General features: G+C 38.3%; 1 protein-coding gene across 2 annotated transcripts in view; it reads left to right on the forward strand.

Moving 5' to 3' along the window:
- met (MET proto-oncogene, receptor tyrosine kinase) overlaps window positions 1–5,701 on the forward strand; it is a 74,985-nt gene extending 69,284 nt beyond the window's left edge. For both annotated transcript variants that reach the window (XM_072386431.1, XM_072386432.1), the window contains 2 exons: window positions 129–265; window positions 3,039–5,701. In XM_072386431.1, the coding sequence (XP_072242532.1) occupies window positions 129–265; window positions 3,039–3,324 (423 nt within the window). In that variant the 3' untranslated portion in view covers window positions 3,325–5,701. The remainder of the gene's footprint in view (window positions 1–128; window positions 266–3,038) is intronic.
- The last annotated feature ends 6,851 nt before the right edge of the window (window positions 5,702–12,552 follow it).

Below are 12,552 nucleotides of genomic sequence, written 5' to 3' on the forward strand. Positions count from 1 at the left end.
CAGCCACATTTGTAGTGGAAACTTCGGTTTCACCTCTCTTGCCCATTTTTATATTGCAGCAAAAGAATGTGGTGTTAGTAAAAGGATAATAGTTACATAAGGAGCTAATTTCATCTCTTTTCCCGTAGTGGTCGTTTGGGGTGTTGCTATGGGAACTGATGACCCGTGGAGCCCCCCCATACTCTGACGTGAACTCCTTTGACATCACCGTGTTTCTCCTGCAGGGGAGGAGGCTCCTGCAGCCTGAGTTCTGCCCCAACTCTCTGTGAGTGTGCAGTGCAATTACTCTCTAGTTGTTGTACACCTCATTCAGCACAGCGCCACGCCTCAGTTAGCATGAGTGATATACTGTAGATACATCAGAAAAAGAGACTGACGCCAGGATGGAGGAGCAGGGGAAATGGTAAAAGTAGAAGAGCTGTATAAACAATGGAAGACATAAATAAAGAGTAGTCCCAAGTTTAGGCCATCCATCATCATCAGGGAGAGACTCAAACAAACTTCAACAAGAGTTACATCTCATCACATCTGTGGGTCAAATAAGAGTCACTTTTCTTGCTTCACCACAAGTTTGAATGGAAATCCAAGAAAAGTATGGCATTTATTTTCTGTATTGTCTGCTTTTGTTGCTAGGCACTGCTCTGGCAGCAAAGTGTTTCTAAAGATCAGCCATCCATCCGAGCAGTGTGGGCCGAGATGACCTTTCTGTCTTGAATTTGTTTCAGCAGTTTTCTTTGGACCTGCTCACATCTGAGTTTACCAGTCAAAATCTGCTGACAAGATTACCTGCGATCTTTAGAAAAATTTAATAAGTAAACACAATTCTGCAGCTACCTGAGCAAGCAAACACAAGAGAAAGCTCTATTTTGAGAAAATGGTGGAAAGCAGCAGACTATATGGTTTCTGACATGAAAATGTCAGCGTCAGGACAGTGCTCACATCAGCTCACTTAACACTACATCATCTGACTTGTCCTTATCCATTAAACTCCCACCTACTGGTACTGTGAAGCACACACACAGATGGTAATCTCACATAGTGCAGATAATGCTATGAGGTGGCCTGCATGTCTGCGGCGTGTATAGAAATCGGGGGGAGGGGGAATGGAAGTGTTCAGGTGAGAGGGAGCCAGAGGCCCAAAACGAGATGTCTGGAGGTGATGTACGTCTGCAAACATTACCGCAATTCTTCACTGTTGATCGTTCTCAGGGTGTTCTGGATAACAACAGGCATTGGTAGATACTTTTGACATGTAGTAATGGGGTCATGTTTCTTTATTTTGTAACAGTGAAAGGATTTCTGTGCAAAGTAAGGGAGAGAAAAATAGCAAAGATCAGAATTTCTGACATGTTGAGTAGTTTTGTTTGGAAATGATAAAAGCAAGGCCCAGTTTGAATGTTTACTTATGAGTCAAACTTATCTTATCAATATGATTAGATGTTGTAAGACCTTTTCAGTTTTATATACAAAACACCTGTCAGAGAGTATTAACTTGCACTTTTCTCTCAGACTACAGAGTAATTCTTTAACTAATAATAATAGTTACTGGTTTTTGGAATGAAGTCTCATTCCATGAATCTGTTCATCTTTACATTTCTGGTCAGATGACTTAAATTAAGAGCACCTGTGACTTTCCCCAGAATGCAAACACAGTCATCTTACAGCGAAATAAATCAGAAAAACAAAAGTTTTTTATTTAATTTTATTCATTTCTATTAAAAGCACTCCAACCAATTTTGTCTTTCTTTCAAGCCATCAGCTCTTTTTAATTTGATGCCAATAAGATGGCAACAAAAGGCTGGAAAACCTTTTTTTTTTTTTAAATAACCCATCTCCCCAACTGATTAGCTTATTTTGGAACAAATCAGTTACTTGATCAGTTATAGAAAGAACATCTGAGACAGGTTAAGAAGTAATGATGAGAAGAGAATGAACTCAAGGAAAACTGGTTGAGCAAATAGTTAAATTATATAAGAATAAGAATGTGATAACTGACCCTTTAATGTCTGTACTGAAAAAGAAAAGTTAAAGAAAACTTTCTTTTTTTTCATTTCCTTGGACCAGTGATTATCAGAATGAGTGTTTAGTTAAGGTGATGCTCTATGGTGAAAGTATCCAAATTTGAAAAACTTAACGCCATAACATACTTTTCCTCAGCATTATGTCCCTAAACCCAGTAGTAAAGATTGATACCTCTACAAATTTTTGATAAGATACAGTATAGTGACTGAAAAATGTGCGCTACCAAGTGATAGAGCAGGACATTAAAGGGGAGAACGAGTCAGAATCAGCAGAAATCTCTATCAACAAGAGACGAGGTTGAAAAGACTATACTGAATGGCTGTGGTGTTATAGCCCTCAGCCAGAAATGCATTAAAAACTTATTGAACTGCCTGGGCTTAGGGACACTTCTGAGAAAACATTGTCTGTAAACACAGTTCCCTGTTTTTGTTACAAACATACATACACAAAAATCTGAAACGCTACGACCTGCTGTGGGCCTGAGTTGATTAATGATGGCCTGAGGTGAAGTGCAAAACTGTCCTGTGGTCTGATGAAAGAAAATGTGATATTCTAAAAGCAAATGAATCATCTAGATCTTATCAGCCCTCATTTCAAAAACCAGCATCTGCGATTGTATGGGGGTGCATTCGTGCGCATGGCATGAACTTACAGAAGCTGGTTTCTTTAGTTCCAAAACACTCACAACGTTTTGTTATATAAAAAAAAGAGCTGATGCAACATGTGAAACATGCCCTTGTCCCAACTTTTTTAAACAAGTTGCTGGTATCAAGTTTAAAATGATCATGTATAATTCAATAATAATAAGTCAGAATTCTGAGATAACAATGGGTCTTACATCTGTACTACCGTACACTAAATATAAAGTTTCAATGATATGCAAATCACAGCATTCTGTTTTAATTTACATTGCATTTGGTGTGCCAACTTTTTTTTTACAAGGAGGATTGTAGTCTTACTCCAGCAGCTGTAACCTAGCTTTGTCACACGCTGATGTGTCTCTTCTTCTCCAACAGCTACACAGTTATGATCGAGTGCTGGCATCCAAAGCCGGAGCGGCGGCCCTCCTTTTCTGAGCTGGTGTCGCGCATCTCTGCCATTTTCTCCAGCTTCAGCGGGGAGCACTACATCCTCCTCAACACAACGTATGTTAACATCGAGAAGATGAGCCCCTACCCCTCCCTCCTTGCCTCCACTGCTTCCTCCTCCTCATCCTCCTCCTTTTCTGAGCCCTCTACATCTACATCCCTGCCTACCAACTCCTCGTTCTTTTGTCACGTGGAGCGAGACTGCTGCACCTGAGAAAATAAAGAAGAAGAGAGGAGACCTGGAAAGAGACTCAGAAAGAGAGGATAGGGTAAGGGAGAAAACGTGGGGTGATTTGAGAACTACTTTATGTACTTGCCAAACACTGGACATGGCATGCCAAGGAGAATAAAGACTGTTTTTGGAGCTTGGACTGTTCACTCAGTGTACATAGCTTGTTGACTTTTGATCATTTCAATCATCGCCTTGTGACAGGGGCCTCCATAAACTATTGGGCTGACTTCATTAGGTTTCCCAGCTGACCCCAGGGAACACAAGGGGCATATTCCTACATCTAAAAGCACAGGAATGTCTCCTCGAAGATTTCCAGCAGACTAAGCCTCCCTCACAGAAGATCCTCTCATCAACCACTGCACCTACACAAAGAGAGGATAGATTTCCACTTTCCTCTGGGTGGCATATGCTTCAACACACAGGTTTGGCTCTTGTGTTACATGTGTCACTAATGACCATGTATTTATGTTGTGCAAAAACTTTCACACATCCTCGAATCATATACGCAACTTAGTGTCATCCTGAGGGACAATGCTACCTTCTATAATAGATTTTGGTACCTTGGGTGAGCAAACTGAGGTTCACTGGAGGTCAATTTTGGCAGGCAGATAAGAAAAGCAGAAAAAACCCTGCTGCTGTGTGCAGATCACTGGATGCTTTATTTGTGTAATCATCTTTGGACTATTAGCTTTTTATGCACTTGGAAGAAAAATGTGTCGCTGTGTCAGTGTGACTCGCTTCTGTGAAGACGCCACATTCCCTGAGTTAATTAATCATGTCAAAAACACTACAATTCTCACACTTGAAAACTTTGAAACCTTCTCGGGAAACAGAAGGACAACAAATGAGAGCCATATCCAATTTTTTTTTCTGTTGGTTATGAACTAACCCAAGATGCTTACTGTATGTCAAACCAGCATTTGTTTTGCTTGACTTACATTTTATGTACGTTATAAAATAAGGGGGCTTTGCAGCTAGATTTTTAACTCACATTTGGTTGATTAAAGTTTTGTAATTTAATTGTTTATAAAATAACATTTAGTCTAACTTTTGTTCAACTACTAAAGTTTCACTAAAAATCTTGGCTAAAGCTTCCATTTTAAAGGCCTTCTGTGGACCCCTGTGACCCCAGGGTTGTGTTATCTTGCGATTTTCAGTAGCTTCGGTCACACAACTTGTTCAAGATGGGACTGTTCTGTTTGATAGGTACTGATGCAGAATGATTCCACAATGAATGCATGCTATTTGGAAGCACACACCGGACTGCTATGCCACATCTGTTTGGTCTGTAACAGCATTATTATGGCATTAAAGGGCCACTGACAGATGTGCATCACTGTGTAGTCATGATGAAGAAACATTTTAATGATTTAAGGCCATATAGGTGAGTTTGAAAATTTCTGCTGTCACCATTTCCTCCCTTTAAATGCAGCAGATCATAGAAGTATTGAGTTGTGTAACTTACTGTTTTAGGCATTCAATCATACATCTGTTACACTATAGTGCTGAAACATATCAAACTATTGACAATTCAACTGGTATATGCCTATTTCTGCAGCACCTGAGGATTTACTTTGGATTGAGGTGGAGCATGTAGTCATAAACTGTATGGATATACTACTTACTTTGAGTGGTCAACTTAGAGTAGAAAAGCGCTACTTAAGTGCAGTCCATTTACCATTTATCTTAATGAATGTAATATTTTATTTCATATGATTATATGAAATAAATGGCTACTTGGAATAATAAAAAACAGGGAGGTCGGCTGTGGTTACATTGAACTTGTCATAAATAGGCTAAAACTTCCAAACTACAATGTTGCTTTTATCTTTACTTTGTGTAGCATTTTTTCTTTTTCTTTTGAATGGCTACTGATGTGATTGGGCCATTGATGGACAGGTATGAATGTTTGCTATGACAAGAAAATTGCTGTAGTATATTTTTTAATCAGTGATGAGCCTCTTCTTTAAATATGGTTCATAGGGGAGACCAGTGGTGAGTGAATTGTGCCACAAACAAGGCCACCTACTCAACCCTTTGCTTTTAAGACAAACCACTGCCATTTTGTAAATACAGAGAGAGGGGCACTGTTTGGGTGCCCATTTGGCCTTTCTTCATGATTGCCAGATCATTGTGAGAACAGTAAAGAATGTTGAACCAACTGGAGCTAGCACACAATACTCAAAGGGTGCTGTCACTTTGATTGTGTGATTCTCCACCACTTTGTCCGTGCTTAACACTGTCTGTTCTCTGTATGTAAGTGTGAATTTGTTGTTATTAAAAAAAAAAGTCTTGAAGGTACATTTTCCAACATGATTTCCAATTAACTTTGTAAGTGTAATAAAGCTATACTATCAGAGTTAATGCCTGTTTATTTTTTTACTTAGCAAACTCCTGAGGCAAGCGTTAAACACAATAACTGTAGAAAACTGGAATTATTATGAATGGTTTCCATATGGGTGTTTTGAAGTTGCCATGCAGAATCAATTAAGTTAAAATGCAACAGGTATAATCATGTTTTGAAACACCTCTGAGATCAAGGAGAGATTGCAGGGTTTTTAAGAAGTTCAACTAAGATAATGTTTTATTTGCCAACGGATAGATTTTACATGATCTATGCTTGTGCAACATTTTGTGTGATCTTTGTTGACATTTGACACTTTTTGCTCCAGTCCTTCACTTTCCTTGCAACCCCTTCAAATATCATGGTGTAGACAGATTGTCCTTCTCCAGTTGCTTGGTGACCTAAGCATTTAATCGACATTCAAATAAGTATACAAATAAGTATATAATAAATGTCCACTTTGAAAGACAGAACTCTGTTTACTCTCTAGTCATTGACACAATGATATTGACTAGCAGGCACAAGGTGATGTGAACTGGATATCCATTTTCATTGCATTCTCTTTGGCCCAGGATGTTCTGCCACTGGTTACAACCCTCTTTTGTTTGGAATTATCTTCATCCAAGTTGCAGAAGACACTGTCAAGGTCAGTCATACATAAGCTTATGTAATTGGGTCAAGATTAATGAGACAAGATGCTGTAAACACCAGTCTATATTTGAAAAAAACTCAGCTTTCTTCCCACAATGCCCCTTTCTTCTCTCTCTGTCCTTAGCTAGGTCATATACTGAATTCATATTTACTAGAAAGTGATAAAAGCCTGGCTCTTGGCTGTGGGCTAGTTAACCCATTCATCCTTACGATGACTTTTATACTGCCTGACAAGACATGATCTGAAAAGAATGGTTGACATTTGCTGTCACAAGTTGGATTTTCTAAAGCTTGAATGCAAAGCCAAGAGGACATCCAGAGATCTGGTTTCATCTCATCTCTAAATTGCAATATGTTGAAAGTTTTTTTTTAATGGAATTTTTGCCCAGTGATGCCAAAGGGTTATTGCCTACACTTGATAAAGTATTTAATTAAGTATCATGATCAGCTGAAATATGTTTCTGGTTTGTGTGTGTCTTGTGACCATAGTATCTCAAGAGCATAAATTTGGGTGAATTTGCTCCAAATTTGCTTCTAACCTCCAGTTTTTTAATACATTCAGTAATACATTTGCAGCATCATGCCCTGCTGAACTGTTCGATACAGCTCTCCTTTCTTTTATAACTGTTTTTGGTTTTTTTGTTTGAGTCAACTAATGAAGTTTTGAGAGACTTACAGCCTATAACTCATATGTATATACCCACCCAAAGGTGAACAAACACAGATGGACTTACGAACATAAAACATACACAATGTCATGAAGCTGTATTTTGTAATTGTGTGGAGCACACATGGGCTTTTCAAAACATTTGGAACATGAAATGTTAAAAAATTAAACAAACATGGAAGTGCCTTTAACCTTGCTCCGATCTAATGGCCAGCTGGGGACAATTCCTGTAGCTGCAAAAGGAAGATTTTCTGGAAGTCATGACAACCCTACATCTCTCCTCATTAGTTACTTTAAATATTTTGCAAATGACTTTGTGGTCTCTGTTTTGTTTTGTAATTGTCATGGTTTTATACTGTATATGGAAGCATTTGTTGTTGGTTTTGGAACAGTGAGAAATATGTTTCATGTTTATCATAATAGGGATAAGCCTAAAAAACCTTGATTTTTATACATTTTTGCAAATCAAGACCCTTTGTTATTAAGAGTTAAAGAGGCCTGCAAACGAATAATTGTGGACTATTGACTGTATCAGAAGAAAAAAGATAGCAGAAGTGGAATTTTCCAGGACACCAGGAGAGCATGGACCTGATGTAGGTATCCTCGTCCTAAGGCTTAAACTATTCTAGCAAAAATCCATGTTAAGCCCCAGCTAACATGAGCTGGAGACATGTCTGACTTTGCATTTCACTCTAAGCATCCAACTCACTCCTGCCACACAAGGCTTGTCTTGTCTTTCATCACTCTGCACTTTAAATCTTTCCCCCTGCTGCCTCTAATGCTGCTTATGTCCTATGATCAGATTGATGCTTGGACAGGGTACAAGCTTGATTATATCATATCAACAGCACAAGCCTAAATCATGTATGCAACGCTGCTTGAATTAGGCTTGAATTCTGATTTTTGCAAATGATTTCAATTGAAAAAACATAAAAAACTTCAAAATTGTATTGAGTAAGAATTAAGAATTGTTTTTAGTTTGTTAACTGTCTGTAAATTTGTTCATAAGATACCAAAGTAAAAGATAACTGTAATCTGAATAATAACAAGAGTAACATAAACACATTAACCCAGACCTCTAAGTCAACTTCTCCACCCTCTTTTACTGATCCCTGCTAAAGTCAACATAACAGATTTAAATTCTCACTCTCGCAACTGTTTTGTACCTGTGTCAGTTTGGGTATTTTAGTGGCTGTGCCTGTCTCCTCTTTTAAGGGATGTTAAAAACACGACCATTCATGTGTTCAAAGAGGGGACAGGTGTGACTGTTGATAGAATCACAGCAAAACTGGATGCAAGCTTTTTCTGCAGGAGTCATCAAGTGAGTCAGTGGCATCGGTGTGCGTGTGAGCGGGATCACTGAGCTTGAGCACACACACACCTCATCAACACTCACCCTACATGCATGCAAAGATACACACATATCATCAAAATCAGTTGGATCTGACAGGAATTTAGCCCAATACTGGAATTTAGGTGTTCTCTCTGACAGAAGAATGTGTAAGCTTCAGTTCTTCCTTTCAAGCCTTGGATGAGTATCTCTGTAACAAATTTTTACACACGCAAAGACAGAGTCTTATCATCATATAAAGTGAAGTCAGTCTGTGCCATTCTGACCTACTGAGTCAACTCAAACTCATTAAACTGTTAACGGTTTTTGGCTTGAGAGAAACCTGGGAGGTGGATGGCACCGGGTGGTAGTGAACACCCGCCACCCCACAAAACAGACATGCACACACAAAGTAAACTTTAACTGTTTCCAAATCACTTTTGTGAAGATACTTTTATAAGATCATTCTGAATGTGTATCAGGCTGAAACTTTAATTTTAAAGCTGAGGGGGCTTGCTCTTAGGTTGTGAGCTCCCCCTGTTGATACTATATTGTATTTTCATCATGGAGTGGGCACTGGAAAAACAGTAATGAGGCTACCACATAAAAGAGAGGCATGTTGACTTTGAAGTATGTGGGACACATCCAGCTGCAAAGTCACAGATGGGCATCAAACTCAGTATTTATTAGTCATAAAACGTTATTATTAGTTCTTGACTTGATTTCTGAGTTCATAAAACCGCATGGAGCAATTTACCAAGATCCAGAGAAGCAAAAATTAGTTTAGCGTGGTGAGGAAAAGGAACTATAACTCAAAATTCAAGGCAGATTACTTTGTTACGGCTAAAGAAAGTATATGACATGATTTTTTCCCCCTAACATTTCACACTAGAAGCAACTCTCGAGTTTTAACAAGGCCACATTTGTGTAAATTGTGCTGAAATATACTTTATACAGTTTAGGTGAGTGTTCGGGTTAATTTGTTTCACAGAAACTACAAATATCTAATATAAAATGTGTGTTGAGGTCTTTAAGTTGGGACAGATTGTGACAAGATAAACTGCATCGGCAAAAAAACAACCAAAAACAAAGCATCCAATTTAATTCAGAGCTCAATTGCAGGCAAGAAACAGCTGACCAACCCAACAGAGCCATGTTTAAACGCCACATAAGCTTCAGCAATGATAACATAGAATCAGCACCTCTGTGACTCACAATATCTTAATAAAAGTTTATCATTCTGAACTTCACTGGGTTTGAGTTTATGACGTTGTTGCCATTTTGAAACAACTTCCATCCAAGTGCAACACTCAGTGACAAATAATATGGTGTAAAATGCACCAAAACTGGAGCCATCACATTGTAATCTGATCATTCATCTTCTCAGTGTTTGTGCACGGGCTTACTCTGTGAAAAAGCCAGTAGATGCCCTTACTCCAAAACCTGGTGTAAATTACAGAAAAAGATGGAAGATCCTTGATTATATGAATACTAAACAATTATAATAGCTATTGCATGGGCATTGAGATAAACTTAAATGCCTGTCATGATGTTTATGACCTACTTTCTGCTAAATCAAAAGCCATTATTTCATATTTCAAACTTCTTGATTAAATGCGCAGTACCTCAAGTGATTCAGTATTGCTAAAGATGGCAGCTTTTCATATTCAAACCACCATTCACTGCATATGGGATATACACAGTTTACTTCTTAAATGATCCAAGAGTATGTTTCCAGTTGATAAACATCTTACTTTGGAAAAAATAGGTTTTTCCTGGCAGTGGATGTTCATCCCAACATCAAGTTTTCCAAGGGATTCCAATTTGCTGCTCCAGGTTGTTGCAGTTTATTAGAGGTAAGATAGGATCTTAACTAAATACTGCTTTTATTTTTTACTTTTTGACTTTCATTTTAGAGGTAATCCTGACATACAAAGGCAGACACAGGGGGAGTTCAGCTGTTGTACTATCTTGGCTGGGTTAGAAAGGTGGAATTTCAAATTGACTCCTCTCAAGAAATAATTCACACAAAAATGTAATCGCTGTGAAAAGAGCCAGTAATCAGGGCTGGGTGTGCTGGTCAACGAAAGAATTCCAGGGGAGTGTAATCAGAGTCAGACTAGTGTTGAAAACCCATATCTGTGGCTTATGGGGCACCAAAGTCCCAGAGGGCCAAGTAGAGGTTATGCAGTGAGAATGGTATTACTGTGAATCATAAAGTCTCAACATTTACAGCCAGAGGAAAGTGCAAGTCCTGTGAGTATTTTTTTATCAGCAAATAACAAGTGACAATAACAAGTGGCAAAAAACAGAACCCTCTCAAAACAAACCTGTAAATGGTAATTTTAAATGAGCTTTCAAAAACAATACTTTCTTTCCTTGAGATGCAAAATGTAAAAAGTTAAAGTACCAGCATCTCTGTGAGGCGTTGATTTGAGCTAAATACTAATGCTATCATTATGTATGCTTATGACAAGTTTATGGTGCTAACATACTAACACCATGTCAAGGGACCACAAAAGTCATTAGGATTAATCCTCTGGAAAACATGAATGACTACATAAATTCTCAATGAAAATCCATCAGGCAGTTGTTGAATTTTTTTTTGTATGGGTACAAGATTTATAGGCCAAAATATAGCATCCATCTGTTTTGCTGCTGCACTCATTTCAACTTTCAACACAGCAGTTATTGAACTTGGACAAAGCAGACCACACTAGATACTGTCAGAGGGTGTGAAAATACGGTCTCTGGTTCCTTGGACTTTGATGCTCTGCCAGGAAGGCACTTCTTGCTCAGAGGACTGGAAAGCAAAGAAATACAAAATCACTCAGCATAGTGTAACCAAAATAATGCACACAAAAGTTGTACTACTTTTTGTGTAACATTTCATCATTCTGCACATGTAATGCCTCACTGATTTTGTTTCTTTTGAGTCTTCTGGGTGGTTATTGTTTAAGTGAGAACAGTGTAATGAGTATCTGAAATGACTAACCAGTGGCAGGGTGTGAGTCACAGAGCATCTCCCTTTTCTCATGCAGAGAAACTGTGTTCTCAATGCTCCTTTTGGTCGCCAGAGGGGATGAGTAGCTCTAGTGTCCACACAATGACTGCAGTGCAGGCCATTCAAGTTCAAGGCAGATTATAGGTTTTATTTTTTTCAATCCCCTGGTTTGATCCTGCATGATTCATCATCCCAAAAATAAAGTCTTACAATTATTTAACCGCTTGTGCTGATGATGGGGACTCACCAAAGAGGGTGATGCTGACTCAGTGATGAAAATAATCAGCTATAATTTGATACATAAGCACAGTAAAAGTTCAAAAAGAAAGGCAAGATAATTCAATTGATAATTTGGTATTGAATTAAACACAATGATCAGAAAAAGAGCTAAACAGAGGGTTAGAATCAGAGGAGAGTAAAACTTCATTCAGGTGTGTAATGACAGATGGTACATTAGACGGATCTATTGTTCTCTCAACGAAAAGTCATGGATGAAAGCAAGGGTTAAAGATGAACAGCGATGGGCTTGTTTTTCAGAGTTGATAACTATCATCATTTCACCACTCTTGCCCTGTAATAGTGCTACAATACAGTTGTAACATGAGTACCAAAGTGACCCCACCTACGCAAACAAAGACTTGTTGGCATGAACATTGTGATTCTTCACAAATAATAGATAAATTACAACCTTACAGAGAGAAAAAAGGTCCAAGGTATTGGAGAAGAACTTTCCAAGCAGACCGCAAACACTTAATTTGAAGAGTTTCATTTGTGGCTAAGTGGAGGTTTAAAAGTTACTTCACAAATATTCGTGTGAATAGCAGCCTTGCTAGAAAATAAGAGAGAAGTTGCAGTGATGTACCTGTAGGCATTTAAACCACAATGTCTTGTTTGAGAGCTGTAAAACATTGTAACTTGAGAGGATCAACTCAGGTAACTAGTTTGCCAGTTTGCTAATGGGTTAACTTAACTTTAGGCTATAGCAAATACAAAACACATTTTTGTTGAAACTACTATAATCTGCAAACAGTGATAATAACTTAAAGCTATAGCTGTGGTTTACTCCAAAAAGCAAGACTTTGTTAATGAGGTTTCTATACGTGTATGGATCAAGTGTTGTTTTGTATGGATCAGGAGGGGCAAGAATGAAAAAGACTTCTATGACAAAATGGGTAGGAAATAATTTTCTTCCTTTATTCTACTCTGTGTTCAAA

The sequence above is a fragment of the Leuresthes tenuis genome, unplaced genomic scaffold (assembly GCF_036924035.1).
Source record: "Leuresthes tenuis unplaced genomic scaffold, fLeuTen1.0.hap1 SCAF_5, whole genome shotgun sequence".
Classification (NCBI taxonomy): domain Eukaryota; kingdom Metazoa; phylum Chordata; class Actinopteri; order Atheriniformes; family Atherinopsidae; genus Leuresthes; species Leuresthes tenuis.